Source organism: Glycine max, chromosome 8, assembly GCF_000004515.6.
Source record: "Glycine max cultivar Williams 82 chromosome 8, Glycine_max_v4.0, whole genome shotgun sequence".
In the NCBI taxonomy this organism is placed as follows: domain Eukaryota; kingdom Viridiplantae; phylum Streptophyta; class Magnoliopsida; order Fabales; family Fabaceae; genus Glycine; species Glycine max.
This window is the reverse complement of record NC_038244.2, coordinates 9,391,889-9,412,576: the sequence shown is the minus strand read 5'-3', so window position 1 is coordinate 9,412,576 and position 20,688 is coordinate 9,391,889. Positions and strand designations below refer to the sequence as shown.

The 20,688-nt window shown below is 33.1% G+C and overlaps 2 protein-coding genes across 7 annotated transcripts; one reads left to right on the top strand and one right to left on the bottom strand.

Moving 5' to 3' along the window:
• Window positions 1-440: 440 nt before the first annotated feature.
• On the bottom strand, window positions 441-12,173 carry LOC100780705 (RNA polymerase II degradation factor 1). 6 transcript variants are annotated; one of them, XM_041018122.1, is made up of 14 exons: window positions 11,812-12,173; window positions 10,882-10,982; window positions 10,108-10,337; window positions 9,622-9,789; window positions 7,687-8,044; window positions 7,440-7,583; window positions 6,218-6,370; window positions 6,007-6,123; window positions 4,512-4,592; window positions 3,409-3,558; window positions 2,338-2,960; window positions 1,395-2,307; window positions 1,107-1,157; window positions 441-953 (listed from the first exon to the last, which is right to left on the bottom strand). In XM_041018122.1, exons 1-14 carry the CDS (start codon window positions 11,831-11,833, stop codon window positions 855-857), a joined length of 3,210 nt encoding a protein of 1,069 aa, XP_040874056.1. In that variant the 5' UTR covers window positions 11,834-12,173; the 3' UTR covers window positions 441-854. The 6 variants fall into 6 exon arrangements, with proteins under 6 accessions (XP_040874056.1, XP_014634394.1, XP_014634396.1 ...); XM_014778908.3 differs by having other exon boundaries at window positions 1,395-2,960; XM_014778910.2 differs by lacking the exon at window positions 11,812-12,173 and having other exon boundaries at window positions 1,395-2,960; window positions 10,790-10,888.
• A 1,358-nt stretch (window positions 12,174-13,531) lies between these two features.
• LOC100800702 (uncharacterized) lies at window positions 13,532-19,901 on the top strand. Its single transcript, XM_006585125.4, has 9 exons — window positions 13,532-13,904; window positions 13,990-14,124; window positions 14,681-14,791; window positions 15,273-15,557; window positions 16,027-16,226; window positions 17,513-17,771; window positions 18,155-18,265; window positions 18,863-19,054; window positions 19,310-19,901. The coding sequence occupies exons 1-9, from the start codon at window positions 13,575-13,577 to the stop codon at window positions 19,655-19,657; spliced, it is 1,971 nt and encodes a 656-aa protein (XP_006585188.1). The 5' UTR covers window positions 13,532-13,574; the 3' UTR covers window positions 19,658-19,901.
• Window positions 19,902-20,688: the final 787 nt, after the last annotated feature.

The following is a 20,688-nucleotide window of genomic DNA, read 5'->3' as shown; positions in this document are numbered from 1 at the left end:
TTCTTGCACAAGACAACCATATAAATAAATTGATGATCATAACAAACATCAAACCACATAGAGCACTGGCAGCTAGCTTCAAGTCAACACATGAACATTTTTGTAAGGAGCTTAGTTAGACAGCAAATAAGCAACACATCGACATTCTCGATTGCTTAATATTTAGTTATCTTTTGTCTCGTTCCTTTTGTTTTGTCATATGACAACTTGAATGAGGATCAGTGGTGCGGCGAAATGACACTGACCCATGTTGCACTGTGAACATCTATCTCTTTTTCAACCAAAATATATTTTGTTCTACATGTTGGGTCAAAAGGTAATTGATTGGCACCAAAAATTGACTTACCGAATTATACTAGTATGTTTGGTTTGGGTTGAAGACACCAAACGTACAGTAAGTAAAAAAAAACATGAAAAATATAAAGCTATATTAGGTGTTATTGAATCAATGTAATTTTATATACTACTACTACTACTACATTACGTCACATTTATTATGTATTTGAGGCAAAATGAAAATAAAGAATCAACATGCATCCATCTTCTTATCCAAACTCATGTTGCTTGAAACCCTATAGTAAGAAAAGAAAAAAGAAAAAAAAAAAAACACTTCTAGTTAAGGATCTGGCTGCCGGTAACTACTAAAATATTTCATGTAGTAAAATAATTTTTTTTTAAAAAAAGTGAAATTTAGGTAGTAAAATCAAAATGGATTATATTGCATGTATGAAAAAGATATTTAAGTTTTCTTTTTGCTAAAAATTTCATGTGTATATCAAGTGTCTTTGGGCCAAGTTAATTGCGTGAAATCCTTAATTTTACTACTGAAATTCTGTCGAATCTCCAGGGAAATGTCACTCTTGTTGGGTAGATTTCTCTTGAGGATGGTGCACAACTGGAGAAGAAATCGGCCCAAGTTTGTCTGATTGTTGCGATAATACTGCTCCGTGGCCCTACATGATCAAAATTCAAAAATTAAAGTTCATGTTTGAAAGGGCCGGAGAACAAGCCATACATGCAGCCAATTTAGATGCATTGGAATTTACCAACACAAAAGCAATTCACTCTCTAGTTTTTTCCCCTATAAGAATAACGATTTAACTCACCTGCAATGTCACTATTGCCTGCCCTTGGTCTGCTACGGGATGACTGCTGCTCTGCAATTGCAAAAAAGTAATAGAATTGAGTTCTAAAGGTTCAGAGAAAGATGTTCCACAATCTCACTGTAATAAAAACTGTTCATCAAGAATCTCTCACCCACTGCGTTAAGAAAGTCTGCTAGAACTTTTATCTCTAGAGGTGCTGGTGCTTCTTATTTACAAATTACACACACCAAATCAATTCAAGATCATAAATTCATCAGTATTCATATTCTCTTTTCCTACTTGGTGTACCTGTGTTGATGGCTGCTGTTGCTGCATAAGGTTTTCAGGGTGTTCTTGCTGCAGAGGTTGCTGCTGTTGAAAGTATTGCTGCTGCTGCTGCTGCAGAACCTGTTGTTGGAGCTGTTGTGGTTGAAGAGGTTCCAGCAGGCTATGTTGGAGCTGTTGTTGTGACAGTCCCTGCTGGAACGATTGCTGCTGTAATTGAATATAATGTTGTTGTAGTTGCAGCTGTTGCTGTTGCTGCTGATAGTATTGCCATAACTGATTATATTCTTGGTCATTCTGCATATATCCATATCGCTCATTGCCTTGCATTGCATGTTGTAATACATGTGATGTAGTATTGGCAGGTGTTTGAGACTGAGATGAAGTGTTCTGTATCTGCATGTTTTGCATAGGCCAACAACTAGCTGCTGCAAAATCAGTAGGAGTAGCAGCAGAGTGAAACTGATTTTGTCCTTGATTGCATTGCTGGATTTGCAATACAGGTTGAGAAGAGTAACCTGGAGCCACAGCCATTTGTGAACCCCTTTCAGGGGGATGAATCTGTTGAGGAGGCAGCTGCTGCCGTTGGTGCTGTTTCCTATGTGTATTTCCCCGATAGCCAAATTTGGGGCCTCTACGAAATTGACCAGCATTTCTCATTTTATGCCAGTTTCCACCACTATTACCAGAAGACCGTGGAGGCAGAAGTGGTTTTCTTGCTCTCTGGTCTCGATGGCGTGCTGAATATGGACTGTTAATTTCAATGGGGATTTGGGCAGACTCGGAATCTTGAGTGCTTGCAGAGTTGTCTTGATTTGTGGTATGACCACCAACTACTGCTCTACTATTTGACTTGCAGCTTTCCGGAATTGCATCACACTCCTCCTGAGACACCATCGGTCCTGAATCAGGACATGTGCTTTCCTGGGGGTTTAATGATATGCTTGACGGAGAAAGCGGCTTAAGTTCTTCAGGCTCAAGCTCACACGTTCCCTTAGAAAAAGCAGTATTTTCCTTAGAGGGTATTTGCAAAGCTTGTGAGGATTGGTTTCCACAGGCAGTTTGACGTAATAATTCCTCTGATGAAACATCAGATTCAGAAGAACAACTATTTTTTAAATTCTTGGTTATTGATCGCTCTTTAACTTCCACTAAATTGGCAGATGACACATTATTTTCAGGATCATTGTCTCTTGGCTCCTCAGAAATTGGGAGAGGTAATTCTCTCCCATTTTCTTCTATTTTGTATTCTGATTCCATAATTTGAAGATTGCATGTATCTGTATCATTATTAGACCGAGCATTATGATTTTTTGTCAGCATTAATTCATCTTTAGTAGCATCAGACTGATTATCACAATATTTCAGCAATAACACTTTCTTGTCTTTTTTATGTAAATGTGCAGCATCCAAATCAGAACTAGAATCCCTAGATGCTTGATTAGGCATGACAACAAAAACCTCTTCTCTCTTGTCCATCAAATTAATCAATCTTCTACGTTTAGCAGTCCGGACAGAGTCTGGAAATAATTTTATGTGCCGATTCCACGCCTTCCTTACATCATGTATGGTTCCACAATAGTCCACAAACTGGTATTATTATAGAGATGTTAGCATCAAAATTTCAAGTACTTGGCTTTGTTCAAGTGGCGAAGGTTTACCAATTGAAATATCAGTGCAAAAAGGATCAATCCCTAGTAAAAGTGCACCAAACAAACTATCAAAAGTTCAAAATACTTCACTTTTTTCTATTCAAAATACGTTAATGAGGTTACTGTGGAATGCAAGAAAGAAACATATTAGAAATTATACCAATAAAGTAAAAGCCCATATTTTTAAGGCAGATACACTATAGCATAAATAAACAGTACTTACCCACAAAAGCGCAAGGTTATAAATTTTTCTAATATTAACTAGTTGAATCATAAGAAAATAACTAATAAATACAAAAAAACAGAAAAAAAAACCACTTTATATTACTTTACTCCTAAATCATAAAGACAGACTCCAATATAATTGAACTCAGAGAAAATATAACCTCTAGATATAAGTTTGATATATCCTCTGCATCTTCTGTACTAAAACCTTGAGATCCCTCAGACCTTGGAGATATTGTATCAGCAATAATTGAATCTATTACAGCCATGTGCTTTGTCCCCCCATGCATCATTAAGAACTTTATCAATTCCTGCAAAAGTAATAAAAACAACCGAAGAAATTTTATCATAATTTAAATTCAAAAGTGATTTTATCCACAAGAATAAATCTGAAAATAAAATCATTCCTGGCTTGTACCTGAGAGCACAAGCTTGACAGAAATAAAAACCATTTCAAGAGACCAAAACCTTGATTTTGCCAATTTAAGCACTGGTTAATAGTGAGCCTATGCTTCACACCAGTTCAAAAAGAAGTTTTGCACGATGGGTGTAGGTGAATTGATTTTCGACAATGCTGCAGTCAGGACTCAAGGGAATATGAACTGCCACTTTCTAGTTTCTCATCTTAGCAACATGATAGTCCAAAATCGGATTTAGGTGGTTATAATTTTGTATTGGCAAGTTATTAGGCCGTTATTTTCAGATTAGGAAGTTATAGGTTATGAAGTGGCACTTATTTTGATATATAAGTCATGTTACAGACTTGTAAAAGGTTATGAAGTGGCACTTATTTTGATATATAAGTCATGTTACAGACTTGTAAAAGGGAATTAAGGTGTCAGATTGTTATTTCCTTTGTTTGAAGGAGGAAACTCCTAGTTATGGGGAAACCCTGTGTGCATTATGGGGAAACGTGTTTGAACACAAATCAGGCCTAAAAAACAGATTTTTTTCTATTTTATTCAGAATTCAGTGTGTTTATTCCTTGAGTCCAGCTCTTAAACCCATAATCTCTTTCTCGTCACTTTTTTTTTTTTTTTGGGGGGGGGAGGGGGTCTGTAGCAACTATACTGTTTGACTTATTTTGTTAGAGTGAATTTGCCCGAGTCCACAGCAAGTTAAAAGGCTTGCTTATTAGGTTTTTCAGTAGATCTGCTATAAATCAGTGGTTTAATTTAGCCTACATGGGTCTATATGCATACTTATTGAGAGAAGCTCCAGCTTAGGTCTATCTACTTTTACAGAAGACATATTACAGACATACCTCCAGAAGCAATTTGTTTTGAGGCAAAGTTCTGACACCATCAATTAAGACATCTCCGGCAGCATCCACACTGTTTGTACTCTTAAAACCAAGGAAGGAAAAAATGATTAAAAAAAAATAGGTAACTACACCTGACAACAGCATTCATCATAAAAGTGATAGATTTTTTATCTTCTTCTCATTTTCCATTTTAAAGAACTCTTCTTTGTATAATTATGATATGATATGATATACCTGCTTCAATCCTTTGTCAGGCATTTAATAAAAATAAAGTAAAAAATAAAAAGTTGAAAGAACTTATTGACTACACCAGACAACAGCATTCATCATAAAAGTGACATTTTTTTCTTGTTTCCATTTTAAAGAACTCTTCTTTGTATAACTACTATGATATGATATGCCTGCTTGAATCTTTTGTCAGGAATTTAATAAAAATAAAAGTAAAAAAAAGTTGAAGCTTGAAAGAACTAATTGTTATGACTAATGATAGCCTAAAAGGTAACAAAGCCAATCTTTTAACTCTAACCAAAGTTATTATCCTCAAATTCTATTCTACAAAGCCGTATGTATTGCTGATATGAAAAGAAAACAAGGGAGGGGAAAAAAGTGATAGGAAGAACGACTTTCCAAACAATCCAATGGATTATGCTAGATTGCTAGTGACAAGAAAAACAAAACAAAAGGTTTACAACAATAAGAAATTAAGGACACAAAATGTCAACTTTCCAAGAAGAAAAAAAAAGTTAAAGATTTCAAACAAGCATGCATTTATATATAGTTAAACAATATAAAAAATATCAGCAAGTGTCTTAAAAGAGGTTTGGAGCTTTAGGGTTGGAAAATTTGCTAACCAAAAACATTGCTTTGACAGCCAAATGGCTTTGGCTTTTTCCTCTACTGACTAACTCTTTATGGCATCAGGTTATCAGAAGTGAAGTTTGCATCCTAATGGGTGGGATGTCAATTCAGTGTTAAAGCAACACATGTTAGCCCCATTCACATCTCAAGGTTATGCTTCTTTTAGATCTTTCATTTCCTTGGGTTTCAATGATGGTTCCCATATTAAATTTCGGGAGGACCATTTGGTGAGAAATGTTCCTCTTTATTATACTCAATGATATAAAATATTTTATACGGAAAAATAATTTTCATTATATTAAGGAACTAAAAGATGTACCGTGTGCTTTTAGCTCAAATTTCTGAGGAAGTATAGAATATAGATTATTCCCTCCAATGAACTTTTCTATTGTACTTGGATTCTCACTAGTTCTAATCGGATTATCATTAGTAGTGACATCCAAATAACTAAATTGCATCTAATTACAATCTAGAAGGAAGAAATAAAAGAAAAAATAAAAATTAGAGAAAAATGGATGTTCTCAAAATGACAAAAACATGATTGAGTGATTTCTACATAATCAAAACATTTATAATAACACCTACATAAAACTGTTAAATCCCTAATTCTCAAAGAAAATGAGCATATGATACCTACCAAATATTTTAGCCGAGAGAAATGAACATATAAAATAGGGAGGGCATGTAACATTTTCTCTGCTGATGCCATTTTTAGTGCTTCTTTGTATATACTGAAAGCTGACTCTGTATTTCCCTGCAATAAAAATATAAAGTAGCACATGTAATCACTTTTCTGTATCTGGGCATTGCAGTTTTTTCTTCAATTGTAATAAAGGCTAGTTGCATACCAAACGTTTTTCCATATTAGCTTTTGATATAACATTTTCCACAAAGTCAGAATCTGTCTCTTTACCACTCTGAATATATGCAGCACGAGCAGCTAAAACATCTCCTATTTGTTCCTTAAACCTGGCATTGAATAAATGGATTTCTGGCACTTTCTGCAACAAACATATGATGGAGCTATAAACATTGCCTAGTCAGGCATAAAACTATTTAGACCTAGAGAAGAAAGGAATTAAACAAGTTTCAGTAGGGCATAACCTAGTAATGAAGTTAAAAAATGGGCTTGCAAAGAATTAATTAACCAATGCAAAAAAAATACCACTCAACTTGACATAAAGAATAGTAGACAAACTTGTTTCATTTTATTTATCATTACTCATTAGTAACATTTCCATTATAAACCACACAGTAGAATATCAAAAACAAAGTTATAAGAATTTCCATTTATTTTTTGTAGAACTATGGTGTTTTGTATAGCTACAACTGGGACAGTGGAGGAGCAGGAAGAAGAATACCTCAGCAGTCAACAATACTGTGGATAATCATCTTACACAGTGCTCTAACCAAGCCTACCACTTCCATTTCATATGGAACAGTAAGAGTGCCTAAAAAGGACTTTATCACTGCATATATGGGCCTAACTGACTGAGTTCAAATAAAAGACATAGCAGCAAATAGGTGATTCTTCCTCTCGTTTTTTTGGTTTAGAAATAGAGAATTTTGGGGGGAGATTAATAAAAGTAACAGAGCCAAAGAGGCTCTAAGGTTTTACAGAATACTCCTAGAAATCAATCATGGCATAGCAGCAAATAGAAGCCAATAACATAAACACATTCTAAAGCCATAAAAGTAGGGACAAAACAGACATACTCAAGAAATATCACAAAAACTGTTATTATGATATGCCAGTGCCAAATCAATTGCCTTTGAGTTTTTCCCAAATATGACTCATAATGCATGAGTATGAGACCTTCTTGATCCAAACCATTACATTTCACTTCTTCCTTTTCAGTTATAAAATGTTATCACAAATTAGTCTCTGTATCATGGACAGACATCCATTGCCATTTAACTTTGGTAAAAGCTTCATACTTGCATTCTATAAAATCCCTAACCTTTGGCAATTGTTTCTCAGACCACAATAGAGAAACTCATGTAAAAATAAGCATATACAGAAGACCATTAACATGAAATTCAATAAAATAACAGGTAAATGGAAGAAACCTTCAAATAAATTTCAGTCGCTCGGACTAAAGAATAGTTTGCAATTTCTCTTCCTCCCTTGGCTTCCATGAAGTCCACATAACGCATCCAGTATTCAGGATAGTTGGCACACACAATCAAGCATCTCTCATAAAGTTTCACAGCCTATCTCAAAGGGAGAAATGAAAGACTTTAGGCAACAAAGTTCAACAAAAAAATCAAATATGTAACTGGCAAGATTTACTGGGAATACTGTGTGGAAACTTACCCAGTCAAAGTCCCCTTGAGGTTCAATAAAATCCAGATAATTATGCCAATTCTGCAATTGATTTGCATCAAGAGGCCGAACATGAAAGTAATGTCTTCGAATATTAGCCTCAAAAGGACTAATTTTCGAATACAACTCACAAGCTTTATGATAAAGCAGTTCTCCAATGACCCTGTACCTTTTTAGGGCTATTGAACTAGTCAATCCAACAGATGAATCCATGATATCATTGATAATGCAATAAATCTCATCATCCTTGTAACAGGTAGTCATAGGAATTTCACCATCAAAACATGATTCAGATTGCAATTCCAGGCTTGCTATGCCCTCCTCCAAAAAGGTTAGCAACTTTTTAAAACTGAAGAAATATAAAACTAATATCTGGTAAGGGTATTATTCAAATATATGTAAAAATACACAATAAATGCAACCACACATTTGTGAAACAAGCATTATTTTATACAGTTTGATAGGAACAATCATTCACTCAAAACAACCTAAAATGAAGGTGGTGACCAAAACAAAGATGTAATATCTAAGTAAATACTAAAAGAAATGAATAAAAGACATGAAATACAGACTCCAAAAAATGACTAGTAACTGGTCAACAATTAAACACTCTTAAGTGGTTCATTTAACAAACCTTTTTTAGAAAATAATACATATTTTAACATAGTTGTTTTGACTTTCAAGTATATTTATATTTTATAGATTAACATTTGTGTGTGTCTATTCATACTAGATACTGACATACTCCCTATGAAGAATCTATAATTCCATTTACCATTTAAATACCCTTTTATTGATTTGTTTTCATTTTTAGTTCTTCTACTTACAGTTTTAAACATATATTTACACTTCAAAATTTCAATACATGCTTATCAAATATTTCTGTTAATTAATCAAGAGAAAAAATTTACCAGTTCTATAAACATCCCATGAGCCATAAAGATACTCTTTATTGAGAATTATATATATTCACACATAAAGAAACACCCCATTCAATTCATTTAAATGTGAGATATTATAAATAAATCATGTATATAAATCATTATAAATATTAAGTATATAAAATTACTACAGTGAGATACATAATATCAAGGAAAATTTAACCAATCTAACTTTTGAGGTTGTAAATTATATTTGCAAGAATATTTCGACAATATTAATAATTTTTTATTAATTTATATTAAAAAATAATTGCCAAATCAAAATAAGCATAATAAAATGTTTAAACCCAAAAAAAAGAAACTAATGAAGAAAATTTTAAGTAATCAAAAGAATCAAAACTATAAAACATACTGTGAATAGATGTCATGACTCATGACCTAAATCAGGGCCCACCGCAATGCATAGTAAAGGCTATTAGGCTCACCCAAGTCATGCAAGCCTCAGAACTTCTCAATAACTATCATCCAACCACCCAAGGTATAGAAAAAGCATTACTAACTTACAAAATAAATTTAAAACAATTTCCAAATATATAATTAATCTGCCACTTTATAAAGATAATTCACAACAGTCACCACAGGGCCTCAGGAAAATAAAATGCCATTTAATACATCCATGGTCCATACTATACTATATCCTTCTTGTAGAAATAATGGAGCATATCTAATAGCACTAGTGGACTACCATACAAGACTTTCAAGCATGTCTATAAAAAAAATGGTTGAGTTTGCCCACACAATGTCTAAGGCTCACCAAAGGTAACATAACAAACTCCCTTGCTCAAACTGGAGGAGTAAAATTGAAAGCTATCTCCTTACTAGTATCCTCGCTCTCTCTGTAGCCCATAACCACAGTTACCCATTACATTTCACACCTCATAGCAATACAAGCTATTGGCTTCAACTTCAAGAATTACCCACAAGCAAAGAGGGGGGGGGGGGGGGGGGGGGGGGGGGGTAAGAAATTTCACAATAAAAGACATACCTATCATAATACTGATTCAACTTTTTGGTTGGGAACTTAAGAGTTTGTATATAAATGTGAGCAAGAGAAATCCACTGCTGCTGGGAAAACTCAAAGTGAATATACTTGTCCCACAAGATATGACATAAATAGTCCTTCCCAACAAAGGAAATGGCTCTCTTGAACAACCTGATTAAAATATGTCAAGAAAATTATCTCATTGTCTTTCAAGTTTCAGCATAAGCAAGACTAAAAGCTTTCAAAGGGTATGAAGAGGTAATAGTGTGGAAACATATGGGTACTGGAATTGGTCTATCTAAATCATTTATCCAAAGAGTTTCTTCTACAACTACTACTACGTGTGTGAGTGTTGTAAAAGCTTTAAGAAAGCATGGAGAGGTAATAGTGTGGAAACATATGGGAAGAGCTCCACCTAAATCATTTATCCAAACAGTTTCTACTACAACTACATAGTGTACACATGCACTGTAAGTTAACTATGTTTACCTCCGAATATCAGATGGGTCCTCAAAAGCTGACATGCCAAAGCTACAGTAATCAACCCACATGCCCACTGAATATGTTGCTGCTAAAACAGCTTTTTCAAATACTTCAACAACCTTATCTGTGGTGCATAAGCATGTCATGTGGGCAGCATATTTCCTCCAATACCCATGACACAAAGGAAATTTGGATAAGAAATGGTTATAAACCAGACATATTTTCTCTGCGTCATCCTGCAGAAATTGGCCCAAAGATCTTATTGATATTCAAGCTTTGTTGTACCCATAAATCCCATAACAACAATGAACCAATACTGAGATGCAAACAAGAAAGATTCATCACAAAGTACGGCATTACAGCTAGACCATCTTTCACCATAATCACATATGTAATGATATTTCAAGAAAGAAAGGAAAATAAATAAATCAATAAATAAACATATTAGTATACAGTCTCACACACATGTAAAATGAAATTATCAAGAGAGGAGATAGAGAAAGCAAGTAAAAAGAAGAATAAGAAATGACGATATTACTCTGTTCATGACACAAACCAGAGCCAGAGAAGATACATGAAATCATCCAACTTTAGATAATCAACAAGGGCAACAGTTTAATTAGTCAATTTATTTAGTTAAACTAAACGAGATTAAAACTAAATTAAGACATAGTCATACAATGCGTACCAAACGTAAGTTTGTTATGATGATCTTGTCTATAACTGCAAAAAAATGAAAGAAAATCAAATACCATTTTCAGTTATTGGAATCAAACTTACAGGATATAGTTTCTCGATCTCTGAAATCAGTAAAGTCCATTCGTCAAAATCTAATGAGCCCTTAGAAATAACTTCTTGAAGATCAAGATTGTCATCACTGGCTGCAAAAATAAAATAAATGGATAACAACCCCAACTCAGAGTAATTACTTACATTATTACATTATACAGACAGGCATAAATGTTAGAGTAATTTTCCAAGAGGCTATGATGAGGTATCAATATTTTAAAAAATGAACTAAAAATCTTCATGTACAGATAAATATGCTAGGCAAAGCCAGCAGTTAATTTCCATATGCAATGCAAGTACTCAACCACTTAGAGAACTTCATTTTGTAACACTAAACCTACAGCTTTGTTTGACTTGATAGCAATTTAACCTAAACTTAAAGTTTATCAAGGGTCAAGATTCTTAAATTATTTAGTTGACTGGAACCTATTTATTTAACATAAAACACTGAACCATGAACTCTTGGCTCAATGAAACATTCGAATGCGCCACAGAATATGTCTTTAGCTCATAAATATTGGCAGCTTCTCTAAATGAGTCAATTAATTTGTTCTGGAATCACTGCCAAGTGCCAACAAACCTTTATTCTTCAATCAACTTAATTATAATCATTAAACAGCAGTAAAGTCTACGTTTACGCACATTTGTAATGTAGCTAATGCTACAGTATTTAACAACTCGAGAAATTTTAACATCACTCTAATAATCTAATCTCAGAAACTAGCGAAGTAAATTACAAGGACGAGTTCAGATTCAACGGTGTTTAAAGAGCCGATCTCTGAAAAGAGGGAACGGCACGGATATGTGACAAGACGAAATCAAATAAAATAAAATGTGCAATAACTAAAATTATAATAATGAACACACATATATATATATAAATAAATAAATAAGAAAAGGAGAAGAAGAAGTAACGTTTACCTGATGATAGAATCGGTGCCATTAGAGAACGATGAGAGAGAGAACTGCACCGCACCGCACCGTCGTTGAGGTGAGGGTGAGAAGAAAGATAGGTTCGGGACTCCGGGTTGAGAACAACTATTCCCACTACCTAAATTGCTATTAGCACCATCAATCATAGTAATTTAACCATTCTATCATTCTTCTTCTTTCCTACACCCCAACACTAGCTTCTCCCTACTTCTCTCACTTTCCCAATCCTCTTTCATAACACACCCGACCCTTCGCTCTTCCTCTCTCATTTCTCCACCTCCTATTCTTCTCTCTCGTCTCGCTCGAACCACCCAAAGTGGTATTTTTTTTTGTTTTTTTCCACAACAAAATCATGTTTGCGAAAACATTATTCCATATTTTAAAAAAATTTCCAGAACATTTTTTTTAAGTTGCGGGCAGACAAAAAATAACAATTAAACATGTTTTTGTTGTTTATTTTTCTTGAAAAATAATTTACAAAAAACAGAAACATATTTTTATTATGCAAATAAACAATACAAATGTGTTTCCCTCTTGTAAAGGGGATTAGACAAAAAAAATATCATAAAAACATACTTTTGTTATACATTGGCAGTTTGTATTTACAAAACAAAAATATGTTTTCATTAATAAATGGAGGTGGAAAAAAACACAACAAAAACACATTTTTGGTTTGTAACCACCAATTTTCATTATGTAATTGGAGTGAAAAAAAATACAAATGTACTTTTGTTGTATATTATTTTAAAACTTACCAAAAATTATGGATGGTGAAAAAAGATTAAGAAATTGTATTGGATTATGATTTTAAAAGATTATTTTAACATGAAAAAATATAATGAATTTTAAAAATTGTGTGAAAATGTTATGACTTATTATATTTTTTATATAACTTTTATGATAATTTAGATTTTAATGAATTTTATAAGAATTTGATAACCAGACAATATTTTTTTAAAATACAATATTTTCCTCAAACGTTTCTCTTAAACGACAATATTTTTTTAAAATATCTTAGAAGTTATATTAGATTAGGATTATTTGATAATCAATATAAAAAAAAGTCTAACCAAATCTCAAGAATTTAAATGAAATTATTTGAGAGATATTTTATTTTAAAATGTCAAATTAAATCCATCAAAACTCATCTTAAAAGATAATATATAATGTATATTTTTAAATAGTAAAAGACTTTTTAAGTTATAAAAAATATTAACTATCAGGTTTTGTTATAATCCTTAAAAAAATTTAAAATTTTTAATTGAATTTCATAATACTTATTTATATTATTTAACTTTTTTTATTAAACACCACAAAACTTTTTTTATAAAAGAAGTTTCTTGAAATCCTAATCTAATATAACTTCTAAGATATTTTAAAAAAATATTGTCGTTTAAGAGAAACGTTTGAAAATATTCTTGTTGAAAATAGTCTCTCTAAAACGCTCACACTCAAAATAATTATCCTAGCATATATAAATTTATTTTGATTTTTAAAATAATAATTTAAATTTATAATATAATAATGGGTTAGACGTATTTTTCCCAAGGTTTAATTTAAAAGAAAAATCATATATATATATATATATATATATATATATATATATATATATATTAATTGAAAATAAAAAAAATAAAAAACCACGACGAGCAACAAGAGTTGAGTAAGGAAAGTGGGAAACAAAGTACAAATTGATATTTCTGTTTTGTTTATTTAATTTATCGTTGCCAAGCAAATGCAGTGAGCAGAAAATGCAGATAGAGGCACTGCCCCCGGCTCTCCAACGCCCGTTTCAGCCTCCACTTTCTCTTGGATTCCCTTTCAAACCTTCTTTTTTAACTCCAGCCACACACGCCCCTTCGCACTTCAATACATATTCACGTTTTCAGCATTCAGTTAAGTTTCGTCGCTCTTTTGCAACGGTTACAGCGACCACCGAGAAGGTTGTTATTGACGACAGCGACACCACCAACGACGAACCGGGCTTCGTTAACATTGGCTACATATCGAGTGTTCATGGAATTCAGGGCGAGATTCGCGTCAAGCCAGCCACCGATTTTCCTCAACTGCGCTTTTCCACTGTAATGTTTTTCTTTTTATTTTTATGAATCTCTTGTTTGTGTTTGTGCAAGTTGCAGTGGCTAAGTAAGGTTGTTTGTTGAGTAGCCTGGAAGAAGATGGTTGAAGAGCAAGGTTTTGGGTAGAGAAAGTGTTCAAGAAGTTGAGCTGGAGGAAGGTAGAGAGCACCCTGCACTTAAGAGTTGGATACTCAAATTCAGAGGAATTGACACAGTGGACCAGGTTTTTCAATACCCCACACATACCCTGTCTAATATTATAAATTTTTTGTGAGAGCTTATTCAATGAGTTATTGTCACGTGAGAGCTAGTGTCATAACTCATAAATTTTATCATGAAAGTTATTGGAATAAGTCAAGAAGAGATTGTTTTGATAATCCGAAAAATACTAATATAGTGTATATAAACGTTGCCGCGATGAACTTAATATAGGAGTCATAAGCTATTTTCATGAGTTCAAATAAGCTCTCTCTAAGCTCTTCCAAATGTCCCTTATGTCAGTTTATTTGTATATGTTAATTCAAGAAAGAGGAAGCACCTTAGTGAATTCATTTTTTGATAATCATATTTTAAAGTCAGTTTGATGCCACAATGACAAAAACAGATGTTACACTGTTAAAATTATTGCTGCTCGGAACTCGCCTTTATTTATTGCTCCTTGAAAGGGATGTTGCACTTGTGGTTGCAAGTGGAAGCGTCAAGTTTCCTATGTAGACCTGGCTCGTTCAATCATATGATATGCATACTTTTTGGCCTTGACTAATCAATACACCATGCAGGCTAAGAAGCTTATTGGTGCTACCTTGCTCGTGGTGGATGAAGACAGGCCGGAATTAGAGGAGGGTGAATTTTACACACATGATCTGATAGGGATGAAAGTTTTTATGAAGGTTTGTTCTAATCCCCAATCTTGTGTCTACATGAAGACAAACACTTTCTCCTGTCCTTATTCATTATTTAAAATTTTGCTAAAGCATCACCTACTAATAAAACAAAATTATCTCTCTTATATTCCTCAGATGTTTTTCTGCTATATTTTCGAGTTTTGTATTAACTTGGTGATTCTCACCAGTGTGCTATTGTAACAGAAATGCCAACTGTTTGCCACATAATTTATACCCTTTCATAAAACAGGACTATTCCTTTTCTATTGAGCTCTTTTATAGATACATATCTGACTGCTAGCAAATGAAATGGCAAGTGCTAATATAGTGATAAAAATGAAAAGGGCAACTATGAATAACCTAAAGATATTGTTATATTGATTTGTATGAGCTTTGAATTTCTATTTTGGTATTCTTGCCACCTTATTGTGAGTTTTTAATCCTCAATGCAATTTTTAAAGGTGTTGACCACGCTTGTTCCTATCAGGAAAATGGAAAACTTGTGGGAACTGTCATGAATGTTTTCAATAGTGGAGCCAATGACCTACTACAAATTGTACTTGATTCATCTTTTGATATGCTTGACAAAAGTGGCAAGTCAAGGTCAGCAGAAATAGATGCATCTGATCAGCTTGTTTTGGTACCTTTTGTTGAAGCCATTGTTCCAGATGTTGATATGAAAAGAAGACAAATGCATATTACTCCGCCCAAGGGACTCCTGGAATTAAATTTACGATTTGATGATAGGTCCAAAAAAGAAAGGCGCCAACTTGTGAGCCATACAACCCTAATACTTCACTACTAATTTGTTACTTTTAGGAGTTTTTATTGTCACTGAATATGTTTTTCTTCTTCTTAGTTGTGTGCTTAATTCCTCTTGCTATGTTACATTTCTCAGCTTCTACCTTTTAAAGGTGAATTGAGGCATAACTGTAACTCCCACAAAAAAAAGGAACACAATTATGTATCATTTAAATATGATTTTTAGTACTTTTATTTTCCATTTGTATGTAAGTCATGCTGGCTGACTTACATTATACCAACCTGAGTGGAATTTGATTTTCATAAGGTGGCATTATGCTTTACATCTCAATATTTGTACTTGTACTATTTAGATTCTAAATTTCCTTTTATGGACTAGTTACTTTGTTGTTGTATCAATATTTAACTGGGATCTCTTTACCATGGATAATTGGTACAAATATTTAATTGGTTCTGGATAATTCACTTAATGGTGTCAGGAATGGAAAGAAAAGAAAAAGTTTCAAAAGCGTCTCATAGCAGCAAAAAAGAAACTCATTGAAATGGAGCAAAAACACATATTTCATGGATTTCAATATGGTGAGAAAGATCAATGGAGCTCGCTTAGTGATCAGATTGTTGGTGTAAATTCCAAATTGCTCCAGGAGGCTTTACAAAGTCTTGAGCGGCCAGCAAAGAGGCAAGTTAATATAACAACAACAAAAATGAAAGCCTGTTCCCACACAGTAGGGTCAGCTTCATAAGTTGAACAATGTGGTTGTGTACCATCCAAAAACAGTTCTTATTTCTTCAGCTAAGCCATTTAATTTTAGATCATTTTTAATGGTTTCACATAGAATCTTTCTTGGTCTATCTCTACTTCTAATTAGTAGGCTATCCTCCATTGGATATTGGAGGCTCTATTGGTCTTCTTCTCACATGTCCAAACCATCTTAGACATAATTCTAACAATTTTTCCTTAATTGATGTCACTCACTCCAACTTTCTCTCAATTGTAAACCGGAGTAATTTTAAGTTTTGACATCCTTGTCCACCACTCCCACAAAAATAAGAAAGATAAATTATTGTTGTAGTTAATATGTGGCCCGATGTCATTTCATGGGTGGTTGAAGTACTCGGTTTTGGACATCACCACCCATCCCTATTGATACTAAAATGATAGGACATATTAGCATCTTCTAATTCAATTATTCACTTCATTGCTTTTGAACTTTATCTAATTATCATCAACTTTTATGAAGTTACTTTCGAGGTCCGTATAGTTTTACTAAATTCTTACATAGGTTCTTATTGTTTAGAAGTTTTTAACAAAGCCCTTACACTCTTAAAGATATTTAAATGAATCCATACTCATTACAAAGAAGAAGAAGCAGAACAACAACAACAACAAAGCCTTATTCCACTAGGTGAGGTTGGCTACATGGATCACATGACACCATTCGGCATGGTTAAAAACCAAAGCTTTAGGAATGAGTCCTTACCCATTAATACATGACACCATTTGGCATGGTTAAAAATCAAAGCTTTAGGAATGAGTCCTTAGCCATTAATGGTTGTTAAGACTCCATCAATTTTTTTTTTTAAATTATAGGAAATTTTTTGAATATTTAGATAAACCATAGAATATATTTGTCAAATACCACAATTGAATTAGTTCAAATACTTTACCTAAGTTCTCACATAGGCCCCTGTAGTTTGGTAAAAATTATCTGTCATTTGCAGGTAGGGGACCTACTTAAAAAAAGTGTGAGGATTTTGTTAAAAATATTAAATTACAGGGACTTATTTAAAAATTCAATAAAACTATAAAGATCTTCAAAGTAATGTAACTTTTTTTAAATCTTTTTTTGTCACCACTTCCTAGCCCTTGTTTATTGACAAAGGAAAAATTCCTTTTATGTATCCCTAGTTTCATTTGCTGGAATTTTTATTTGTGTTTTTTTTTTTTTTACTTTTTTAAATCAGATGGAAAGTTGCTGAGTTGGTCGGTGCCATAGAAGCAAAGCTTATAAATTCTATCCAAATATCAGAGGAATATTTTTTAAATGGAGGTAAAAATAAGTTGTTTAGAGATATGCAAGAGAAGGGACTTGAGCTCATGTCTAAGGGGAAAATGGCTATTGTCTTTCTCTTGAATGACAAAGAGCATCAGGGGAGCATTTCTGACTCTAACAAGGTTGAAAATGAAGCAATTGACACTTCGGTACTTCACATGTTTCAAAAGGTACTACAGTGAAAATTTTGTAAAGGTTGTAAATTTGTGTTTTAATTATTTACTTTTGGTAAATATTCTTGTGATAACGATTCATTGTTGCGAAAAATTATTTTTTCCATGATCCATCAGATGGATCTTGTGTTTAATTTAATTATAGCAGAACAATAATCTCTTCAACAAATACTCGAAGGGATAAAAAAAACACCAGCAGTTAATGTTCTGTTCTTGTTCACTTCCATTATTTTGAAGAGAATGTATTATGTTCTATTATATGTTTCTTCCTTTTTCTACCTTGATGATATAAGTTAGGCTCATTTGTGAAGTATTATCTGACTAAGTATCTTTTGGAGCGACTATACTGAATAGTTTTCCTTCATCTAATGATTTTGCAGGTCAAAGATCATGTTTCTGTGCCTTTAATTTTGGTTTCCTCAGCCCAACAAATTCAGTCTTTTAGGAATCTGTTTACAAGCAACAATTACTTCGCATTTGACTCTGAAAAGGTTCACATCACACCAAGGATCTCTTTTTATATCATGTATTATCTCATGTATTATCTCAGTTAGATATGTACTAAAGTTTGTCACTGTTGCATATCTCTTGTTCTATCCCAAATAACATACACTGAGGTTCAGAATTTTTGGTTGAAAGGAAAGGTCATATAACTTTAGTTTCCAAATGGCTTTCATCTTGAAATTCTACTTTACCTTTACTTCTTGTTATAACAATGTTTGGTCTTGTCTCATTGTCAATATTGTATTATGAATAATATGCCATCCACCCATATTGGTTTAGTCCGGGGAAGTGTAAAGGATGGAATATTGTTTGGTCATTGCTTGTTAACTGAAAATTTCAATATTGCATTGCAGTAACCTTTAACTTATGGTATTTTACCTTTAAAGATATCATATGTCTACCATGAATCATACTATCTTACACTGGAGAAGTGAAGTGATGTTCCATCTGCAAGCAACAACATTCAATTGATAGACAAAACATCATTAGCCTTTTTTATTTTAAAATATAATTCTAGTGCCGAGCTCTTCTCATGCCTGTGTAATTGGCTTTTTGCATAATATCATATTTTAACCCTCTTTCAGGTATGGTTTTTGGAGGAAGAGAAGCTGCCAGTAATTAGCAGTTTGCCCAAGGGACAGAACAAATATAAGATTTTAATGAAATCACCTTGGGAAATACTCCAATCTCCAGTTGGATCTGGGGGACTTATTAGCTTGTTTTCAAACCATAGTATTGCAGATAATCTTATTGACATGGGTGTTGAGTACATTGAGGTTAGATTATTTTTTCTTTTTCTCTTTATATTGAGATTGATGCATGCATATTGTACATTTACACTTTTACTTGTCAAGACTTAAGCTGTAATGCATAACTCTATGAGTAAAACAGAGCAACGGCATTTTTGTTAGGTTTTTTAGTTGCTGATTTGATGCATCTACTTTTAGTGTTGACTCATTGTTGCAGCTATACAGTTACTTAATGGTGTATACTTTCCTTGATTCATTTGTAATGTACATACATTCTTGCAGGTTTGCTGCACAAGTGAAAAAATGGCCGGTGGAAACTCTCTACTTCTTGGGTTGATTAATTCACGGGAAGCCAAGATTGGGATACAAATTTCGCCTAAAATCACTGATTCGGAAGAAAACTTTGACTTGATATTCTCGATGGACTTTGTAAAGAAGTTAACGAAGCAAAGCAACAAACTCCAATTTGATGCAATCCCAAAGGCACATTCCTTTGTTGAGAAAGTTGACAAAGAATGGGTTACTCTCACCTCGTCCACCCCCAATTCATATGAGCTCTCTTGTAGCATATATAGTTCCTTAAACGCATGTTCGTTGGATAAGGTTTGTATAGTGGAGGTTAGAGAATAATTCAATAAATTATATTGATTTAGTGATGAGAGGGAATATTCATGTATTAAATGACAGCCCCAATAGATTAGATAGTATTAGTACTTCGTAATACTCATGTATGAGAGAGAAAGAAATCACAAATGCCCCAAAAAACAAAAAATATGGGCATATATATGATGTATCGTGTATGATATTCCTTTAATATGTGGAATTTTTTATGTAGACACGAGATTCAACCATATTTTATGAATGAGATTTACCATTTGAGCTGGATATGATTTTAAGTCATTGATGGTGTAATTTCCTGGTTAAATGCATTTTTGTTTATTTATTTTGAAGCTTACTTTTAATGTTTATTGATCAAGCTAAGCTTTCAAGTGTTTCTACGTCCCAACGTGTTGTTGAAGGTGGTGGATACATGTAAAGCTATTGTAATGTCCGAAGTCATTGGATGAATCAGCAGAATAATAGTAAATGAAAAGCAAGAATTTATATATACATGGTGACTCTTTAGGTGCTTTGTTTATAGGATTCTGATGGGAATAATTCACAATTATAACATCAATGTATAGTCATGAGGCAGTCTTTGTAAAGTGTGGATTTCTTAACCCTTATATATGTTGGAACCCCTAAGGTGGGGTGTAAATAAGTGCTAAGAATCCTCTAAGGGCGTATGGAGCAACATATACGTGCAGGTTTATAAGTGGAATGAGCTTTGCACAAAGCGTTATTCACTAACTTTGGTTTCCACGAATTTTGCACAAAGCTGTATTAACCAGCTTTTCCTAAAAAAAATTATAAAATCCGTAAATATTTTAGACAATTACACCAACAGCATATAACTAAAAAAATACAAAAAAGAATAGATAAATGGATATATTATTCTAATAAAATATTTTTTTCCCTTTTTAGATTATGTTTCCCAAGACATTTTAGTTAGTTTCTAATTCTTTTTTCTAACTATAAAGTTTGTGTGACAGTTGATTAAATAAACTTTTTTAGTAATTTCTTAATAATTTTTATCATTTTTGAAATGTTATTTGAAGTAG